The 22,375-nt window shown below is 42.8% G+C and overlaps 1 protein-coding gene across 1 annotated transcript; it reads left to right on the forward strand.

Moving 5' to 3' along the window:
- The first annotated feature begins 17,752 nt into the window (after nt 1-17,752).
- LOC140680545 (nuclear pore membrane glycoprotein 210-like) lies at nt 17,753-21,129 on the forward strand. Its single transcript, XM_072918337.1, has 4 exons — nt 17,753-17,758; nt 19,115-19,313; nt 19,890-20,035; nt 20,947-21,129. The coding sequence occupies exons 1-4, from the start codon at nt 17,753-17,755 to the stop codon at nt 21,127-21,129; spliced, it is 534 nt and encodes a 177-aa protein (XP_072774438.1).
- Nucleotides 21,130-22,375: the final 1,246 nt, after the last annotated feature.

A 22,375-nucleotide genomic window follows, 5' to 3' on the forward strand; every position in this document is an offset into this window, starting at 1 on the left:
TATGCACAGTCTTTTAGGCTTTCCATCGCCGTGGAAAAGTAAAAAGTTTTAACTTCTGTTTGCCTCAGATAAGTGTTAATTACTTTAATGATACACCCAGGAAAAAATGTAATTCTTAAAACCCCCACCCCCAAAAATCCACCAATAGAGGGGGTGATTGAAATATAAAAAAGTGTTTAATAAAAATGACTAGCGCAAATTCAGATACTTAGTATTTGAAAAGCTGGAAGTTGCTTTTGTGTCTGTCATACAATATACCTGGTTAGTTTTTATAGTGAGAGAGAGGCAAAGCCGGATGGCCAATTAAATGCCGTGCAGTCACTAACTGAAGGAGTTTATGGGCGTTTATTGTCTGTGGGTGAAAGTCATCTCTGGGACATGAGAGCACTGTAGCAACTCTGCATAAGCACTCCCAGACAGCACCTGTACCTGTCAGTGTAAATGGAGATCAGAGTTTCTGCAGATTTATTCTGCAGTTCAGTGAGGAAGGGAACTGTTTTTCTTGCTTTCTGAGTCACTGTTTGACCATGAGTTTCTTCATGAAGGTCATGACCAAGTTTCGGTTCCTTCAGTGTCAGTGCCTTGTGTCACTGGCTAAATTTGAGGTGCATCTTAACTTATCATTGTTCTTGATGAGCACATCCAGTGTTGTGCTTTCTTGTGCTCTTTCTGATGTCTCTTCAAGTGACTGGACAAGTGCTTCGCTGTGATGCCATCGTTGATTTAATTCATGGCATTCAAGTTGTGTCCACAATGAGAGAGCTCTACCTTGAGGATTCACCGCTGGAGCTCAAAATTCATGCTTTGGATTCAGAAGGTAAGAGATCTGCTTGTAGGAAATTAAATAGATATTGAAAGTTCTAACTGTCTGATACATGCACTAGCTTTATTTGTCACACTGTTGATTGTTTGAAGCCAAGTGGAGAATTTTAAGGAGTTTCTCTGGATCATACCTGGTGAAGTTGTCTGTTCCTTTTTTTCTTTTGAGCTGAAGTAGTCTAAAGAATTTTGCAAAAGGATGTTTTTGTGAACAGTCAGGTATCTGACAGGAGGTTCCAAGGTGATGTTTGAGACCAACCACTTATTGCTCAATCTGTTTAACTACTACACAAACACTTCTGGGACACACCATTTAGGCTTACAAGAGTCAGTGCATTTGTGAATGCATTTGTTATTTAATAGGAGCAGAAAACTTCTGCTTTTTGTAGCATCAGAAAAAGAGCCATGATCTGATATGAATTCCATGCTTACAACAATCAAGTTTTGTGCACACACAACACTCCAAGCAAGGGAGTTTTAGAACAGCTACTGAAGGGAAATAATGTGTCAAGCGGCTATAAAAGGTGGAATTAACTGTTTTGGTTACTGTGCCCATCCCACCTGTGTTTGTAAACTGTGAATGTCAGGTGAAGTATGGTAATATGGTGATATGTTAATAATGAAAAGTAAATTTGTTTTTGTCCTATGTGCAGTGCTGGATTTGTGGCTTGGTGTTGTGCAGATTCAAGGGTACTTCATGGTTCTTCTTGTAGGGATAAAATAGAGAAATTTCCCAGGGAAATAGGTCATGGTTTATGTTCCAGGAAGACTCTATGCTCGTTCTCTGTTTATATTTTAATCTGGTTGTTTGATTTGTAGGAAACACTTTCAGCACTTTGGCAGGGTTGGTGTTTGATTGGACATTGGTGAAGGACCCAGAGCCTGATGGCTTCTCAGATTCCCACAACACTCTACGGTAAAGTAATTTCCTTTGGTCTCAAAAGTTGGTTCAGTCTGATGCATAAAAAATACTTCCCCACATCTAGCCAGTTTACTGAACTGGTGCCTAAAATGATAATGTTAAGGGTCAGTTGTTTCAGTTTGGGTTTTTTTAACCTACTCAGCAGCCTGGGCACTTTGTTCTCTGTTTAATTTAACTGATAGTGTTAGTGAGCAGCTCTGGTAGCTCCGATGCCATAATTAGAAATAAACAGATGCAGTTGTTATCTTTCTGAAACATCTCATGCAGAAGGAAGATTTACCAGTAAGATTGTTATCTCAGGATTTCAGCAGAGTTTTATTTTTCGCTTTTGAAGGGAAAAAAGTCACTTTCCATTTCAGAAAGGAGCTCTCTGAGCCTTAAGAGTTTCAGGTGTCAGTGGACACTTAGTTCTGGTGTTGAAATAGGAGGATTCCTTGTGGGGAAACCAGTTCTCCTACAGAGCAGAATGGTTAACAGCCGACTTCCATCCTCCACCTGACACTCCAAATACGCTGCAGGTGGGATTGGGGGGAGCCAGCAAGACTTTGCTCCTGGGCAAACACAAACTAATTTTGCAGCCTTAGAGAAGCAGCATTGGCTGGGGAAAGCCTGCTAAGCCCATAATACACCTGAAGCTGCAGGTACAAGTGAGAGCCAGAATGAATAGCTTAGTGGGACTGGATATCCCAAGTCCTGGTACATATGGAGCTTTTTTTGTCAGTATAACTATTTGCTGATGTGATTTTAACCAAACTAATATTGATATATTCTCTACTGTTAGCATAACTATGATACCATAGAAATGTTCTACAAGTGGTACAGCTTTGCAAAATAAATCATAAATTGTCAGGAATATGTTAATATCCATAACTGTTCTCCATATGGCTCCACTGGTTTTTCTCTGAACGTGAACATGAAGCCAGGCAGATCCTGTGCATACAGAAGGTGACACCATGTGAAATATGCTCCTCTTTCCAAAATTTCCTGTCATTTGCCCGTTCATGGCAAATTCCTTCCCTCTCTTTTGCCACTTTTCACTGAAATTTCTAACAGTTACTACAGGTTTTCTGCTTGCAGACTATTTTCATAGTCATTTGTTAAATACGTCCTGGCTTCTTGAGGGAGGTCAGAGTTGCATTCTGGGTTTGTTGAGCTATTGCTTTTATAAACATAAGCTTTGGGTCTTGCACATCAGTTCTTTTACAATATTGTCCTAGGGTGACTGTTATGGTGTTTGTATTTCCAATCGTGTGTTCTGTTTACGTTTAATATTATGTTCTGTGCTTTCAGAACTGACTCTGAAAGTGAAGATTTGTTTTGCTGTGTTATCATCTGGTTCACCTTCCCCCATGTCTGCTGGAAAGCTAGAAAAGGCTAGGGCTGGCTGGCTGGCTTTGCTTTGCTTGCTTGCTTGCTTAGCTTGCTTGCTTTGCCTGCTTTCTTGCTTTCTTGCTTTCTTGCTTTGCTTCCTAGTTAAGTTAAGCAGTCCAATTCTTTCCCCGGACTGTTGTTTTTTTTCCCTTTCCTCTTTCTGAATATCATTCAACCTGCTCTGGACCGGGATCTAGGAAACACCAAGGAACACCAGGAGCCTGCATTTGGTGATCTGCAGCAGCCATCCCCAGCGTCCAGACCCGGGCGACCACTCCCAGGAAAGACCTTCTGGATTTGTTCAGCTCTTCAGAGGGGTGAAAGAGTCTTGTTGTCATCTTGTGTTAATTGTTTTGGTGTTGGGGAGTGCTTTGTTGTTGAATAAACAAGTTCTTTTCCACTACCCTCTCAGAGGAAATTTTTCCCTGAACCAGGTGGGTGGGGAGGGGCCGTGGGGGTTTCCTGGGGGCTCCTTTCAGGAGGTTTTCCCCAAATTTGCCCTAAACTAGGACAAATATTTTGGCGCCCAACTCGGGGCTCGAGAGAGTGGAAAAAACCCTGTTGTAATCATATTTTTGTTCCAATTATTTTGTCTGGGTATGGAGCAGTTACTGGTTATGTTGTTTGAATTAATATTGTCTCTTGGGGTGAAGGCCTGCATGTGTCTCTGGTCCCTGGGGGTTTTTCAGATCTTAATCCCCCTGTGGTCCCTAGGTTTATTTTTTTATCCAGGAATAGCTCCAGTATTGTCGCTAATACGTAGGTTTTGCAGTAGAAGGGCACTGACCAGAATATCCATCGTGCTGTGCTTGAGTGTAATAGCTTCCAGAGGGTTTATAAAAGTGCTGAGGTCTGTTCCTGGAATGTATGGTTCATGGTTATGGTTGTACAGCCAGTTTGTTAGAGGGGAAGTAGGGGATGAGGCTTTTCAGCCTTTGCTTTCCTTCTTCTCCTCTGAATTTGTTACCTCCCTATTAGAGAATGTTCAGTTTCCCCTGACTGTTAAGGAGACCATCTTCCTGGTGTTTAATCTAGTAAGCTTTCTCTATACAGTCTGCAGTCTCTCTAGAATGAGGGCTGAGATTTCTAGAGAGGCTGATGAGACCTCTGACCCAGGAGTAGACCCAGGTGTGAGAAATCTTGAGTAGTGTAGGAAATGGGAGGATATGGGCCAAATCTTAAAGGAATTTTCTGACCCTATAGCCTGGGACTTTCCAAGTGAAAAAATTCAGAATCCGGCTGAAGTGGCGAAATACCTGAAAGAGAAGTGCCATGATAACTCTAAGGAGAAAAAAATCATTGCAGTGAGCTGAGCCCTGGCATATGCTTATCGCACCCTGTTAGATACTGTAGGGCAGCAGACAGAGGAAGGGGGGCAGGGAGATAAATCAGCAGCTATCCCAGTCACTCAAGCTGCAGCCAACACCCCCGGCTCAAAGCCAGCAGCTAAACCAGACTCAGCAGCCAAGCCTCAACCAATGGCTGTTGCTACTAGTACAAGAAGTGAGAAGCGCACAGAAAAGACCAATCGACCAGTAGATGATGACGATGATGATGATAATGCAGGAGAAGGACCCTCAATGCCTGCTGACATAAAATCAGAAGTCAAAGCAACTGGTACAAGATCAGAGGCCAATACTGAGTCCTTTTCCCTAAAAGACCTTCGTAACCTGAAGAAGGATTATACCCGACGACCTGATGAGTCTGTAATTAGTTGGTTGGTCCGTCTTTGGGATGCTGCAGGCGAGGCTACAATTCTGGATGGTACTGAGGCAAGACATTTGGGATCCCTGTCACATGATCCTGTTATTAATCAAGAAATGATGAGGGGAGCTAACCCTCACAGCCTCTGGGCACGAGTTCTGGAAAGTGTAGCACAAAAATACCTGTGTGCAGATGATCTTTATATGCAGCAAACCCAGTGGAAGACTATAGAACAAAGGATCCAACGTCTGAGAGAAATGGCAGTGGCAGAGATTATCTTCTCAGATGAAATAACAACTAAGAATCCAAACTTAATACCATGTACATCTGTGATGTAGCGAAAACTTGTACAGCTTGAGCCACATGACTACGCTTCTGCCTTAGCAATAATGAAGCAAAATGAGAGAGATGAGACCGTGCTCGAAATGGCAAAGAAACTCCGAGCATATGCAGATGCTGTACATGGCCCAACCCATGCCAGAATTGCAGCAGTGGAAACACGTCTGCAAAAATTAGAAAATAAGATAGAGAAAAATCATAAGAGACTCAGGGAGGAAATAAAGGAAAACCTTCTCCAAATCTCAGCAGTACAGATCAGAGGTTCTGGTATCCAATGTAAACGTTCCTCAGATGGTGAAAGAAGGTACACCCCACGAACTGAGCTGTGGTTCTTCCTGCGCGATTGCAGAAAAAACATGAGAAAATAGGACGGAAAACCTACTGGTGCTCTGGCACAACGGGTGCATGAATTGAAAGAAAGTAAGACTCAGAAAAGAAGTGCCACCAAAAAGAGAGCAGCTCCAGTTGCCCGTAGCCAAACTGCCAGGCATGATGATGATGATAACATGTCTGATCCCCTTGAAGAAACCTCTAAAACATACGCCCAAGGCAAAAAAGATAACCAGGCTTAGAGGGGCCCTGCCTCTAACCAGGTAAAGGCGAGGGAAAACCGTGTTTTCTGGACTGTGTAGATTCGCTGGCCTGGCACATCGAAACCACAAAAATATAAGGCTTTGGTTGATACGAGTGCACAATGCACATTAATTCCATCAAGACACGTAGGGGCAGAATCTGTCTCTATTGCCGATATAACAAGTGAATCACAGGACTTTACCGTGGTAGAAGCTGATGTAAGTCTGACAAGAAATAAGTAAAAGAAACACCCTATTGTGACTAGCCCAGAAGCCCCATGTATTTTGGGCATAAATTACCTTCGAAGGAGATATTTTAAAGACCCAAAGAGACTCAAGTGAACATTTGAGATAGCAACTGTAGCGACAGAGGGCATCCAGCAACTGAACACCTTGCCTGAACTGTCTGAAAATCCAACTACAGTAGGACTGTTGAAGGGAGAAGAACAAAAAGTACCAGTTGCCACTTCAACAGTGCATCGTCGACAGTACAGAACAACTCGAAATGCTGTGGTTCCCATCCATAAGATGATCCGAGAGCTAGAAAGCCAAGGAGTAGTCAGCAAAACCCACTCACCCTTCAACAGCCCCATTTGGCCTGTGCGTAAATCTGAAAGAAAATGGAAATTGACTGTAGACTACCGTGCATTAAATGAAGTAACTCCACCACTGAGCGCTGCTGTGCCAGATATGCTGGAACTCCAGTACGAGCTGGAGTCCAAGGCAGCGAAGTAATACGCCACTATTAATATTGCCAATGCATTTTTCTCCATTCCTCTGGCAGCAGAATGCAAGCCTCAGTTTGCCTTTACATGAAGGAGAGTGCAGTATACCTGAAACCGACTGCCCCAGGGGTGGAAGCACAATCCTACCATCTGCCATGGGCTAATCCAGACTGCACTAGAAAAGAGTGAAGCTCCAGAACATCTACAATATATTAATAATATCATTGTGTAAGGGAACACAGCAGCAGAAGTGTTTAAGAAAAAAAAAAAATCATCCGAATCCTCCTAAAAGCTAATTTCGCCATCAAGAAGAGTAAAGTGAAGGGACCTGCTCGAGAGATCCAGTTCTTAGAAATGAAGTGGCAAAATAGACGGCGTCAGATTCCTACAAATGTCATCAACAAAATCACAGCCATATCTCCACCAACCAACAAGAAAGAAACACAAGCTTTCTTAAGCGCCATTGGTTTTTGGAGAATGCACATTCCTGAGTACAGTCAGATCGTGAGTCCCCTCTACCTGGTCACCCGCAAGAAGAATAATTTCTGTTGAGGCCCTGAGCAGCAGCAAGCTTTCACCCAGATAAAGCAGGAAATTGCTCATGCAGTAGCTCTTAGCCCAATCAGAACAAGACCAGATGTGAAGAACGTGCTCTACTCTGCAGCCGAGAACCATGGTCTGTCCTGGAGCCTTTAGCAAAAGGTGCCTGATGAAACTCAGAGCCAACCACTGAAATTTTAGAGTCAGAACTACAGAAAGTCTAAAGCCAACTACACCCCAACAGAGAAAGAAATCTTAGCCGCCTACGAAGAAGTCCAGGCCGCCTCAGAAGTAATTGGCACAGAAGCACAACTCCTCCTAGCACCCCGACTACCAGTGCTGGGGTGGATGTTCAAAAGAAAAGTTCCCTCCACCCACCATGCCACCAGTGCTACATGGAGCAAGTGGATTGCTCTCATCACGCAGCGTGCCCATATTGGTAAGCTGAATCGCCCTGAAATTTTAGAAGTAATTACAAATTAGCCCGAAAGTAAAAATTTTCGTGTCGCAGATAAAGAAAAAAAACCAGTAACACGAGCTGAAAAAGCTCCACCATATAACCAACTGCCAGCAAAAGAAACACGCTATGCTCTCTTCACTGACAGTTCCTGTCGCATCGTAAAGATGAATCAGAAGTAAAAAGCAGCTATATAGAGTCCCACACGACAGGTTGCAGAAGCCACTGAAAGAAAAAGTAGATCAAGCCAATTTACTGAACTCAAAGCCGTTCAACTGGCCCTAAACATTGCAAAAAGAGAAAAGTGGCCAAAGCTCTACCTCTACACTGATTCATAGATGATAGCCAATGCTCTGTGGGAGTGGCTAGAAAAGTAGAAAAAAGCTAACTGGCAGCGTAAAAGAAAACCAATTTAGGCTGCTGAAAAGTAGAAAAATATCGCTACCCAGGTAAAAAAGCTACCTGTAAAAGTTCGCCATGTAAATGCCCATGTCCCCAGAAATAGAGCTAATAAAGAGCAGCAAAACAATCAGCACGTAGATCAGGCTGCAAAGATAGAAATATCAAAGATAAACCTCGACTGGGAACACAAAAAAAAGTTGTTCCTAGCACAATGAGCCCATGATGCCTCAAGCCATCAAGGTAAAAATGCCACTTATAAGTGGGCACGAAACCGAAGAGTAAATTTAACCATAGACAATATTTCTCAAGTTATCCATGACTGTAAAACATGCGCTACCATCAAACAAGCCAAACAGGTAAAGCCCCTGTAATATAGTGGGCAGTAGTCCAAGTACAAGTATGGGGAGGCCTGGCAAATTGACTACATCACACTGCCCCAGACACGCCAAAGCAAGCGCTACGTGCTCACAATAGTAAAAGCCACCACTGGATAGTTAAAAACCTACCCTATGTCTCATGCTACAGCCCATAACACCATCCTGAGCCTTAAAAAGCAAGTCCTTTAGAGGCATAGTACCCCTAAAAAGATTAAGTCAGACAATGAGACTCATTTCAAAAACAGCCTTATCAACACCTGGGCTAGAAAACATAACATTGAGTGAGTGTACCACATCCCCTACCATGCACCAGCTGCAGGCAAAGTAGAGAAGTACAATGAACTGTTAAAAACCACCTTAAAAGCATTGAGTAGAAGATCTTTCAAAAATTGAAAGCAACATTTAGCAAAAACCACCTAGTTAATTAACAGCCGAAGTTCCACCAATCGAGCAAATCCTGCCCAGTCTGAACCCCTGAATATAATAAACGGAAATAAAATCCCAGTGGCACATGTCAGAAGTTTGTTAGAGAAATCAGTATAAATCAATCCTGCCTCGAATACAGACAAACCCATTCGTGAAATTGTCTTTACTCAGAGACCAGGTTATACATAGTAGATAATACAGAGAGATAGAACAACACGATGTGTACCTCAGAAAAATCTAATTGTAGAGTGAAACTATTGTGCAAATATCACTGTTTGCTGAATGTTACTGCCAATGTCTGTGCATGAAGCACACAGACATGAGAAAGAAAGAAATGAGTAAGTGAAAGATACAAATTTTAACCTGATGGAGTTTTTACATGATGTTAAAGATATAGAGATAAGGGGTGGAATGTCCTAGGGTGACTGTTATGGTGTTTGTATCTCCAATCGTGTGTTCTGTTTACGTTTAATATTATGTTCTGTGCTTTCAGAACTGACTCTGAAAGTGAAGATTTGTTTTGCTGTGTTATCATCTGGTTCACCTTCCCCCATGTCTGCTGGAAAGCTAGAAAAGGCTAGGGCTGGCTGGCTGGCTTTGCTTTGCTTGCTTGCTTGCTTAGCTTGCTTGCTTTGCCTGCTTTCTTGCTTTCTTGCTTTCTTGCTTTGCTTCCTAGTTAAGTTAAGCAGTCCAATTCTTTCCCTGGACTATTGTTTTTCTTCCCTTTCCTCTTTCTGAATATCATTCAACCTGCTCTGGACCGGGATCTAGAAAACACCAAAGAACACCAGGAGTCTGCATTTGGTAATCTGCAGCAGCCATCCCCAGCGTCCAGACCCGGGCAACCACTCCCAGGAAAGACCTTCTAGATTTATTCAGCTCTTCAGAAGAGTGAAAGAGTCTTATTGTCATCTTGTGTTAATTATTTTAGTGTTAAAGAGTGCTTTGTTGTTAAATAAACAAGTTCTTTTCCACTACCCTCTCAGAGGAAATTTTTCCCTAAACCAGGTGGGTGAAGAAGGGCCGTAGGAGTTTCCTGGAAGCTCCTTTCAAGAAGTTTTCCCCAAATTTGCCCTAAACTAGAACAAATATAGAGGGTTTTTGCAGTCTCACCTACTGAACAAACTGGAGAGGTAATTGTAGACAACATGTGCAGTCTTGTGATAGCTCACAAGCAAGCTTCAGACAAACTTACCTTTCACAGAAGTTAGCTGCAGATACCTCAAAGAATGAGTAAAATTGGGATATCTGGTCCCAGGCAAGTATCTTAAATCGGCTTAAAAATGGAAGTGGCTGGGAGTAGATGCTGGTGGTGTTTCTCTGTGGGTAAACAAAGGTTGGTTAACAATTTTCTGTTCACTTTGTGATTCACCTTTCAGTATTCTCAAGTTCTTAGAATCCACTTACATCCCACCTTCCTATATATTGGAAATGGAAAAAGTTGCCAAGCAAGGAGATACCATTCTGGTGTCTGGAATAAAAACAGAGAGTTCTAAATTAAAGGCAAGACTTCAGGAAAGCATCTATAAGGTAAGATTTCTGGATGTCAGAGGGGAGGACGTATTTCTGAATGTGTGAATGAGCATCTGTTTTTCTATAGTCTCCAAAATGATCTTCATATCGACATGAATTTTTTCTTCATTCTTGCACTGTGTGCACAGAGCAGATCTCTGTACCATTCACTGTCCCTTGCATTTTGTTGTGACAAAAGTCAAGATGAAACTAAAGAGCCAAATAATAAAAATAAAATTACAGCAAATAATGGTTTACACTTCTAGATTCTAAATTCCTGCTTCATGGTCTGTTTTAAACAAATGAGCTCTTTTTAATGTGGGTTTTTTTTTTTTTTTTTTTCCCTCTATCAACAGAATGTACAGCCTTCAGAAGTCAGATTGCTTATTCTGGAAAACATATTTTTAAATCCAACATATGACATTTATCTTCTGGTGGGAACATCAATTCAGTACAGAGTTCAGAAACAGAGGCAATGGAAGATCACAGGTTTGTTCTATTCTCATTTATTTTTATTTTTTAATGCTTTGTGTGAATTTTTAACAGCTGAGAAATTTTTAATTGTGTTTAAACTACTATGTTAATGTTTAATACTGTTTTCCTAAGGCACACAGTGATAGAGCTGTTTAGTTCTTTCTGTCAAAAAAATTGTGACTCTTAAGAATATACTCTTGCAGATTTGTCAAGGATGTGGAGACAAGGGTAACTTAAAATGAGAGCTAACACTGTGATTTTAGTTGTTGACAGTCACTAAGGAATTGACTGACTTTCTTGCTTAAATCAAATTTAGATTAGTAACTTTTCTAACAGAAAATGTTTTATTGGCAAATGGATTTGCTCCACAAAGTGAAGCCTTTATAAATGTGGGTTATCTGGCTTTATGCCCATTTCAAAATGCAGTGCCTTGAGTTTTCTCTCCTTTTTTCCCTTCTGTCTTTTTATTTCGTTTGAAGCTGGAAATCACTTGAATGTTAGGTCGAAATACTGAGATGACATTAGTTGGGAATTGCAGTTTCAAAGACATACAATTTGCCAAGAAACTCGTTTTGTGTGTGTGATGTCAGGACAGAAGTGCTATTTTTACAAGCCACTAGATGTATTGATTTCATATGTGCACTAGGCATCAGTAAAAAGTAATCAGCAATAATTAGCAGCAGATAGCCACTGCCACACCTGCTTTTATTGTTTCCTATGTTTTGTTTCACGTCCAGAAACAGCAATGCCATCAGAGCAGTAGGAGCTGCAGCTCCAGAACAACATCCTCCATCCCAAGGGACATCCCTCCCCACCAGTTGCCAAGCTGGACCAGGCAACATCCACTGTGACTACATTGCAGCAGGGCCAAACCAACCTCATCCTGGTGCACAAGAGTATCCTTTCTTGGGAACGCTTCTCCAGCCACCACTCTGTGGCAGGAGACAAGCTTTCCACCCTTGGCAACACGGAAGGATCAAGTTATCCTCATTTGTGTCGAGTCTGGAAATCAGGAGCTGTGGAAAGCAGCACTGCTGTGAATTCAGTCTCAGCACAGCTGTCTGATGCCTTGGAATGCTTTACCAAATTAAGTTGGCAAAAGATCACTTAAATCATGTCTGTTCCCCTCAGTCACTGTAGAAATGTATGGGGCTTTATTTAATGTTTACATTTCAGTCCTTATATTCTCTAGTGAGATCTCTCCAAAGTGCTCGCTGTCCTGCAGTGAAGTGGGGAGAATGTTTATTTGCAGTGCACACTTAGCTTTAGAATAGCCAAAGAGGCTTGAGGAGTGCCAGGAGAATGCTGCTCTTGGCTTGTGCTGAACCATGTGTTCCTTGACTGAGCCGCAGGTATCTGCATGCAGGGTGTGTCCTGGCTGCCCAGCAGCACTGTCTGTGTGGTAGCTCCTGCATATTTGGGTTGGTACTGCTGCAGTCTTCTGATTGAATAATGCAATTTCTGGCCTTGTTTCTGTGATTTTCATGCTGTATCTCCACGCTTCCGTTCAATGTTAGCTTTCACAGAAAAGGAATTTTATTCATAAAAGTAGCTCAATGTGAAATAGGTTTTATGTACTTTCTTTTATCTCTGTAGTCAGCAGTTTAAAATAATGAATGTTCATCTGCAGAGTGTGGGCACCAGAAGCAAAATGCTTTTCTCCATTAGATAAAGAGGCTGTTGTTTTGTGCTGTTCAATATTTCCTGTTTTGCAGGATTTACAGTTCATCCAGGTGACAGATGGGTCCTGGAAACGGGCAGACTTTATGAAATTACAGTTGACATGTATGATAAATCAAGCAATAAGGTGTATTTATCTGATGTAAGTTGAAATGTTTAGATACTTTTCTGTGACTGTCTCCTAAATCCTGACTTGCTTTGGAATTGAGTGATTTCTTATTTACATTGAGACAGGACAGTGCAAAGCTTGTTGTTTCTTGCCTCTTCATTTTTTCATTTGTTTTGTTGTTGTTACTTTTTAAAAACAAAGCACTCTGGGTGATTCATGTGAAGTTATTGGAGTCTGAAGTGCTGTAGAAAAAAAAATGGAACTTGGGCAATGTCTTTCAGGTTGGATGGGGCTTGGAGCAACCTGAAATCACCCAGTGCCACCCCTGCCATGGGCAGGGACACCTTCCACTGTGCCAGGCTGCTCCCAGCCCCAGTGCCCAGCCTGGTCTTGGGCACTGCCGGGGATCCAGGGGCAGCCACAGCTGCTCTGGGCACCTGTGCCAGGGCCTGCCCACCCTCACAGGGAAGAGCTTCTTCCTTAATTCTATATACTAGGTACCAAATACACATAGTTCTTAAACTGCAGAGGAAACGAAATTTAGATAATTCAGTTGCAACAAGAAAAATTTTATTGAATTACTGCTTTTGAGAGTATTTGATCTAGGGGAATATTATTTTATTTCCCCATAATTGCTTTTTGGGATACAGATCTGAGTTTGAGCTAGAGCTTAGTAGTCTGCCTTTGAGACAGTATATTCATGTGTTCTTTTGTGTTGAAGAAGGAAAAAATTAGAAAAATACTGTAAAATATGAACTACTTAGTGGTATAAATATAGGTACTTTCATGTTAAATTACATTTAACATGAAATTTAAAAAGAAACTTTCTGTGTAGTTAATGTCTCTAAAGGTAAAATCTTACTGAAAGACTGAAACTTCCACAGGGAGAGTTCTAATCAGTTTCAGAAGTGTGTCTTTGAACTGTGTTATTAAACAGTTTGCTTACTGACTTCTTGTTGTATGTTTAGGGCTTTCTGTCCTCCACTGACGTCAGTACCTGTGGCAATTTCTGTTTCATGTTTTGGTTTTAGAATATCCGAATTACTACAGAGCTGTCCGGAGAACACTTTGAGGTGCTGCAGTCCTCTCTGAATGGGTCCTATCATTATGTGATGGCTGTAAAGGCAGGTCAGACCACAACTGATGCTGCACTGACATCAGTAGTTGACCAGGTGTGTCTTTGTGAAAACTCCTCTGCTTCACTGGCAGGCCTAAAATTAATTGAGCTGTGCAGTAGTGACTTCCTAGCAAAAGGAAACCTAAGAATTACGTGGGTCTGAGCTGTCTTTGAACAGATTAAGAACCAAATTCTAAAATCCTTTCTTCATGAAAACTGTCAGTTGAGTCAAAAGAGGATTTGCTTAAATTAAAGACTGTGGGATTTTGCTCCCGAGCATGTGGCAAACTCCTGTTAGGGCAGTGGTGCACGGCACTGATTTCTTTTCTTGGGGCAGATCCTTGTGCTGGGCAAGGGGCCTCTCACAAGGCTGAGGGAATTTTACACTTTATTGTGGTAGGATCATCACTCATACCCTGACCTTGTTCTGCAGTCAGTTACATCGGGGAAGTTTGCTATCAATTGGTAAGTGACCTTAAACTCTGGAATGACAATTTGCCAAATGTATCAGCCTGCACATTTCTCCAAATTAATATTCATTAACTTTCTGCTGGTTGGGCAGGCTGCTGAATGTATGGCTAACTAGGGCACGTGGTGTGGAAGTGAATTGCTTTTGCTTGAAAATTAAACACTTGAACCCATTTGCTGTAAAATCAATTTAGTGATTCCTTGAGCAGGATTTAGTAGCTCCTTCAATGTGATACACCTCAGTCATTTTCTGTGTCAGAGATGTTCTCTTCAGTGGAAGAGCATCCCTTGAGAGTTGTTCTTCCCTCAGAACTGCAGCAACACTGTGTTGTGCCAGAGGGTCGTAGCACTGCAGTGACAGCAGAGCTGTGAAGCCGATGTTTGGGAGGGAGGGCTGAGCAAGGGCGCTTTCAGGCTGAATTTTGTACACAGTGGGATGAGCAAAGAGTAAATATAGGTGTTGAGCCTCCAGATTGGTTCTCCAAGGGAGGTCTCAAAATAGGAGCAATGAAAGAGTATCTTTTTTCTTGCCTTTTAAATTAATGTGGGCACCTGGATCTTCATAACATCAGCGCTCATTTAGTACAGTGGCACACCTTGCTGCCAGGAGCTATTTGCTCACTAGGAGCTCTGTTCATAAGTGGTCCTAAATAGTTTTCCTTCCTCTCTGAGGTGTTTTCAAGGACATGTCTGTACCTAAGGACTAAACATTAACTCTGGGAAGCTCTGCGGTGCCATTTATAACACCGTGGTTTTGCACTTTGCAGGATGGAGGTGTTCATACCTTACCAGTTCCAGTGAGAAACCAGCAGGATGTGGAGATCTATGTTCCAATATTGCTTGTACCCAGCATTCTGATGTTTCCTTGTCAGCCAAAAGCAGGAGCCTACCAGTACACCATCCAGGTATGCCAAAGAAGTACCCAGCTGCTGGGTGTGTAACTCGGGCAGGCACACTGAGGCCTGACACCACTGAGCTAGGGCTGACTGTGGATACTTCAGGCACAGTGGCATCCAAAATGTAACTTGGAGGAGCTTCATGGGACGTTAGTTACAGGCGTTAATATACAGTTTTAAAAAAGCACCAAGAAACCAACAAACATAAAATCCCACTGACTTCTACCTCTTGTCTTCCCTTCCTCTCTCCCTCATGCATGCACCACACACCTATGCCTGGAATGGTTGGGAATTCCAGGAGCATCCCATATGCAAAGATCCACAGCAATCATTAGAGGCTGCCCTTTGCTGGCAAGGATGGGAAATACGAATGGGAGTGTGAAGTGACTACAAAGAAGGGCATGACAAGTTTAATTAGCATCACTCTGCCAGCCTTGGACATCAGTATTCCTCACTGGCCACACGCCTTGTGCTCCTAATACAAAGTTCCAGGGAGGCAAAGGCCACAGCTTATTTACAGAAGGGATGATTTCCATGTTTACTAGGTGTGTCTTTGCTCCCAAGTTGTCGGTTATTCCTTTTGCTTCATGAAGCAAATGGTTTGTATGCCAGTATCCAGTATCTCCAGTCCAAGTAGGGAAAAGAAAGTTGTGCTTTCTCAGCCCAGACTCTTATCCCAGGCCAGTGATACCCAGACCCTGCACTCAGGTGTTGGATGCACAACTCCTACCTCTCCCTTTTGGCATAAAGTAGTGCTCAGTGTCGGATCTGTGTTAAGTAAACTATATGCAAATAGGCAGCAGGACACTTGGTGCCAGGCTCTTCTCCCAGGTAACAAGGGATAGGATGAGAGGAAACATCCTCATGTTTAGATTGGATATTAGACAAAGTTTTTTCACAGGAAGAGTTGTCAAGCCATGGCACAGGCTGCCCAGGGCAGTGGTGGAGTCACCATCCCTGAAGGGCTCAAAAATTATGGGGTATGGGACCTGAAGACAGTGGTGGACTTGATAATCTCAGAGGTCTTTTACAGCCTTTCTGATTCAGTGACTCCATGGAGAGAATCAATCTCACAGGATTAAATTGCATTCTCCAGTGTAAGTCTAAGGGCAGCTACACTGAGTTAAGCCCTGCATAACTCTACTTGTCTGTTCTGTGGGATTAGTTTGGTTTACTTCATGCTATTCCTGACCACACCAGCAGAGTGTGGTAAAAATTCTTAGTACTAAATCTGCATTTGCAGTACGTCATAATTCTGCTGGAGTTTTCCCAGTAAAGGAAAGGAAATGTGGTTTTGTTTCCTACCTCTTTCACGGTTCTGTTCTCACCTTATCTTGCATATATAATGAAGTATTTCACTAGAGAACATTCCTTCATGGTACTGCAATAATTTTCTCGCTGTTCTTACTTTACTCTGATGTTTTTCTATAAAACATAGAAACCTTTTTCTCCCAAGATTTAAATTTTGCTGAAACTGAGACCTTTCTTCTGGTCTCTAGATTCCACAATACAACTGGTCAACAGCATACACACAGCTCAACTGTTCCTGCCTCTCCATCAGAGTTTGCCTCCCACTGCATAGCTTCAGTCAGGCTATTTCAAATGGGTGAATAAAGTTTTTCTGAAAATAAATTGAAAGGGATTTTTGGATCTAGCCAAATTCTGTTTATAGCTGAAGTAACTCGCTCCAGAAGGTACCAGAATGCCTGGCAGGTTTTCCTTTGGCAGCTATCTGGTTTGTTGGGGGTTGCTTTGTTCATATTTGTGCCAATGAGATGGTTTCTGTTGCCCTCCTTCGGCGCACGCATGAGAGGTGCAGTGCAGCTGTGCGAGGTGGGCACCTGGAGGTTCCTGGGGAGGGCACTGCTCCCAGGTAGCAGTGTGGAGCTCCCTGCCAGGCTCTGGCTAATGGTGAAGCTGCATGGGAAGCTGCTTTACCCTTCCTCTCCTCAGTGCATACTGACTGTCAGAGACAGAAAGTGTAGTGAGGCATCTGGGGTTTATGGCAGGGACCTGAGTCTTCATAGTTATTAAGAATTGGGTATTTCTGTTTTATGTTTTCTGCTCATCTCCCTGTTTCAGCTGAAACACCTTTACAAATATGCTGAGCCCTTGGATTCTTTCAGCCTTTCTCACCACATCCCATGCATCTCCTGTAACACACCTCTGCCTGTTTATTTGTCTGTGTCCTTCTGTAATCAGATTGTGCATGTGCTCCGAGAAAGGAAGAAGGGAAATGACCCTCCTCTTCATTTTCTTTTTTTTCTCTTTCCCTGGTAAAAATTACTAGTTAAGCTCCTGCATAATTTAGATTTGTTTGTTTTCCGCACTGTCCCTCTAGAGAAGATTTATCACCTTGTTCATTTTTAATTATGAAAAAGGTTAAAGGAAATGCTGAGGAAGTTAAAGAAATTAAAACAATACACATTTTAAAATGGCTCCAGTGTTCACCTGTGTTTTACTGTGATGGAATATTTGACATTTGTTTTGGTGTGTGAAAGAAGCTGAAATTAAAATCAAAGGTAGAAATCTTCTCATCTCTCTATTGCCTATTAAGTTCTGAGGTGTTATTTTATTTGTATGTCCTATTCTCAGTGCATTCCTGGTTTTCACACAAGATATCCAAAGCTGTGTAATGTGAAAACCATGTACTTGATTAAATATTTGAAAGATTTTTCCCTCTGTATTTCAGACTCAGGGTGGAAGTGGCAACTTCAGCTGGTCCTGTTCTAACCAGGCAGTAGCCACAGTGACAGTCAAAGGAGTGCTGAGCACGGGGAGCGATGCTGGGGTCAGCATTATTCAGGCGTTCGACGTGCGGAATCCGCTGCTGTATGGCGAAATGAAGGCAAGAGATTCATTGTTCAGTGATTGTTCTTGAATGTGGCTTTTGGAAACAGCAAAGGCACTGAGAATGCCATAGGCAATCCCCTTCCATTTCCTGCCCTGTGGCAGGTTAAGTGATTTGTTTCACTTTGTGCTTTAGGGAATCCAACCCTGTTCAGTGCATTAACTTGACTCCCATTTTTGCCCCTTCCTGATTTCCTTGGCAAGCCTTTTTTCCTGCTGGAAGTTTTAAGTGCAAGAAGGAAATGGTAATTAACTCCTGGCCTGGCCATCTAGGCAGACAAGCCAAACTAAAAATTCATTCTGTAGGGTGATAGGTGGGTGTTCTCCCTTGATACCAAAGGGTGACAGTTGTTATCGGGATGTACAAGGAAATTTCTGTCTGGAGAAGTACCTGAACTGAGCACCATGCTGCAGACAGACTGCAAATACCCGAGTTGGCCAAGAAAAAACAGTACTTTGGGAAAATTAGGAGAAAATGGCAATAAAAAACATAGCTCCCAAGAGGGATTTTGTGGTGTCTCTGTAGACCATCCCCTGTTCTTAGGTCATTGTGGTCAGTGTGTGTGGTTTGGAGTGAGGAGAATGCAGGAACAGTACATCGGGTGGCCCCAAAGGGAGGGGTGTGACATTAATTAAAATCTGTTCAGAATTTAGCTTACACACTCGCTCTGAAATAATTCTCTGAACAGCCTAAGATGCTGCTTTTTAGCAGCGCAACAGTTACCAGCTGGAGACACAGGGAGGAAGATTTTTTCAGCTTAAACTTCTTATCCTCAAACATAAGTCAAAGCCTGAAGACAGCAAGAAACCTTCTGACCATGCGAGCTTTCAGAGCAGTGTATTGCACAATCTGAATAGGTTATTTTTGAATGCTTTTTTTCCTGTGTTAGGAGCTGCTTTCTGTGTGGAACAGCTCTTCAGAGTTCTGTTTACTGACCTCAGTTTTTAGTAGTAGTAGTTTTAGGAGTAGTTAATACACACAGATTACAGCTTTAATTCTGTCCCATACAGTTTGGTATCCTGAAGCCATTTGCAGAAGATTAAGTAGTTAAGATCCTAACACAAGACCTTAACTTAAGATCCTTAACTTAAGTAGTTAAGATCCTGCAAATAAAAGCTGTGATTGCTATGAAATCTCTGGTCTGAGGTAGATTCTTTAATGGACGCTAAACCTCTCCCAGCTGGTGATGATACCCCCTGGCGATAGCACACAACAGTCCACACTTCAAAGTCAGTAAAGCAGAAGAGAGAATGACAGGAGCAGCAGTAAAAGGGAAGCTCACCAAGCTGCTGTGGGCTTGGGCTGGCGTGGAGCAGAGCAGTGACCCAGCCTGTCCCTGTTCCTTCCCTGCAGGTGTACGTGAGCGAGCCCAGCGCCATGGAGTTCACTTCCTGCCAGGTGGAGGCACACGTGGGGCAGGTGCTGGAGCTGCCCCTGAGGATCAGTGGCCGGACCAGCGTGGACAGGGGCGAGCTGGTCCCCCTGAGCGACTGCTCACAGCTGGAGCTGGGGGTGGAGCTGGAGAACCCTGGCGTGTTCAGCCCACTTGAAGGTGCTTTAACTCCCTCCCTGGTTTGGAAGTTAAATTGGTGACAGGTCACACCTCTCCCAAGTCACCCTTTTCCCTTAAATCACTGATTCATAGTTCTGTACAGTATCCCCTCAGAACTGCCAACCTCAGAGGGGAGGGGAACCGAGTAGTTTTATTTTGAGGATAGATTTGCTTTTTTATGCAGAATGGTTTGAGTTGGAGAGACCTTAAAAGTTCTTCCAGCCCCACCCTCTGCAATGGGCAAGGACACATTTCACCTGTCCCAGGCTGCTCCAAGGCTTGTCCAGCCTGGCCTTGGCCACTTTTAGGGATCCAGGGGTAGCCACAGCTTCTCTGGGCACCCTGTGCCAGAGCCCTACCACTCTCTCAGCCAAGAATTCTTTCCCAGTATCCTATCTAAACCTGTTCTCTTTCAGTTTGATGCCATTCTCCCTTGTCCTGTCCCTACATATCTTTGTAAAAAGTTCTCTCCATCTTTCTGGTAGGCAGCCTTCAAACAGCTGTGTTGAATTTGATGAACATGCCTGGGCATTTCTTTGCAAATAAGCTCTTGTATATTTTTAATTTATCTGACAGGAAGACTTAAGCCAACTGCTGATTTTTGCAGTGGAGTGAGACTGAAGGCTGAATTTCAGGGGTACACCAGGCTGGTGGTTGTGTACACCCACGGGCACGTGCGCCTCAGTGCCAGCATCGCCATCGCCGCTTATCTCCCGCCGAGAGTGAGTCTGCTTCCTCTGCTCCTGGAGAGATCCAGGATCCAGCACTGAAGAACCTTTACATGAGAGGGAGCAGGTTATGCAAGGAATAGGTTTGAAAAACTGAGGTGGGTGGGTTTACATTCCACCACTGGCTGGTTCAGTGAAGAAAATAAGAAAGAAGCTGAGTCCAGGGTCAGTAGATGGAAATACAGAAGAGGCTGCTTTCTTATTTTCTTGCCTCATCTGCAGAAGCCTAGCACTGACTGCAGGCTGAAGTCTTGAGTATTTCACCATAGCTTTCCCTCAATATGGAAAAAATGTTAGTGCAAATACTACAGATTTGTGTTTATAATGAATGTAATGTGATGTTGTGAAACAGAAACTGGAAAGGTTTTTGTGCACTAAATGTCAGGTTAACTGCTGTGGTGGTGAACAGCACAGGCTGTCCCAGGGATGCACATCAGTGCAGAATTTGTTAGACAGGTTTGAAGTAAAACTTGTGTAGGAGAATAACTACACACACAGAATTGTTCTGGAGAGAGCACTGGCAAGTGAAAGTACAATTTGACGTAATTTCATCCATTTTAAATACTTCTTTAAAAGTATAGCAGAATACTATCTCTCAGTGCTCATAAAAATATATTAAGGATCTCCCTTTTGCTGTAATTCTTCATGAGAGAGATGTGATTAAAATGCAGCTAAAACTTGTCTTTGGATCCGTTGCTTCCTTTGAATCTAATCCAGCTGGACAGAATCCTTGTGGATTTTGGTGCAGCTCTGTTTTTCACTAAGTGTGCTGACAAACCACTGCATGGGAGAAATCACAGTCTTATCCAAGTAGAGCTGTTCCATTCAGAAGGAGGTTTATTTTGCAGAGCACAACCAAACAGTGTACATAGATGATTAATTTTCAATTAATTAATTGATTACAGGCTATCGATCCACCATCAGTCGCTTTAGTGACTTTGGGTTCCTCTAAGGATATGTTGTTTGAAGGAGGACCGAGGCCATGGGTCCAAGAACCTTCCAAGTTCTTCAGGAACGTTGCTGCTGAGGATGCAGAAAGCATTGGCTCCTCTTTACTTGAACTTCCCACACCTCGAAACAGCAACTAGCACCGGGTTAGGGTGCTGTGCAGGAGCCTGGGAGAGCAGGTGAGTGCCAGAAGGGCTTGCTGTTGCCCTCCATCAGGTGCTGAGAACTGGCTCCAGACAGATTTATGGTGCCATATGCCTGTTATGTAGCTAGATGCTTTTATAATGAGCCAGTAAAGAATTTGGCTAAGTACCTTGTTTATGCATTTTGATGCAGATTTTAGAGTGAGCATTTCACAACATTACATTAAAAGTGGTTTATGATGGGTTTTTTTCAGTATAAACCCAAGTTGTGGAAGCCTTATGTTGTGGGATGCATTGAACATCCTAATGAGTGCAGGTTCATTTTACATGAACAGGATCAGAGCAGAAGGTTACTGAGCAGGCTGACTCCTCTGTCTGACCTGCTCCTCTTAACTGTGTTACCTTCCAGTGTAATTCTGTTTATTCTAACAAATGGCAGCCCCAGGAATTGACTGCTCTACTCTCTGTGCAGCCTTGGTGAGCATGACTGTGCTCATTTTCCACTTGGTTTTGTTCTCTGCAACATACAGAAGTGATTTCTCCTGCTTTATTCACCCTCCTCAGCCCATGAAGCTTTTAGCTTCAGTATAGTATTCTTCTGCAGTTCTGCAAGGCTTAAGCATTTTGGTTGGGCTGCCAAGTTCCACTGATTTCCTCAGTGGACACTTTGCAAAGTGGAGCTGTTCCTGTCAGTGCAGATTCCAAAGGAACGGGCCTTGGTGTTGATGTGCAGGTCTGTGCAAGGCTGGCTGTCCCCAGCACATCACACCTGCGTGGCTCTGCCCAGCACCAGTGCGTGCGGGGATGGGGCAGGTGACCAGAGCTGCCTCAGCCTTCTCTGGTTTTATATCCACTTCACTTTGCTGAAGGCTAAAAAAGGAATGTAAAATAAAAGATAAGATGTTTTTAAATACACTGAAGTGACTATAAATGTTGCCTTTGGGCTGGTCTGTTCTCACTCTGCAAGAACACCTGCTGTTTCCTTTCTCAGTTACATGAGATTTGTTGTTTGAATCAAATTTGATAGTCATGAACATGAACACCGAGGAAAGAGTTCCCAGGAACAGTACTTTCATAGCGATAAAGAATTGTTCTTGAGATGTGCTCCCTCTTTTGCATCTTCCTGTGTCTTAATAGTGCTGTAAATCCCCAAGCACTGTATTTTTGCTTTTCATTCTGATATCACAGTGTAACTGAGACCTGTGGAAATACAGCATGCCTGAACTAAACTCTTTCCTCATTT

Source organism: Taeniopygia guttata, chromosome 25 (genome assembly GCF_048771995.1).
Source record: "Taeniopygia guttata chromosome 25, bTaeGut7.mat, whole genome shotgun sequence".
Lineage (NCBI taxonomy): Eukaryota > Metazoa > Chordata > Aves > Passeriformes > Estrildidae > Taeniopygia > Taeniopygia guttata.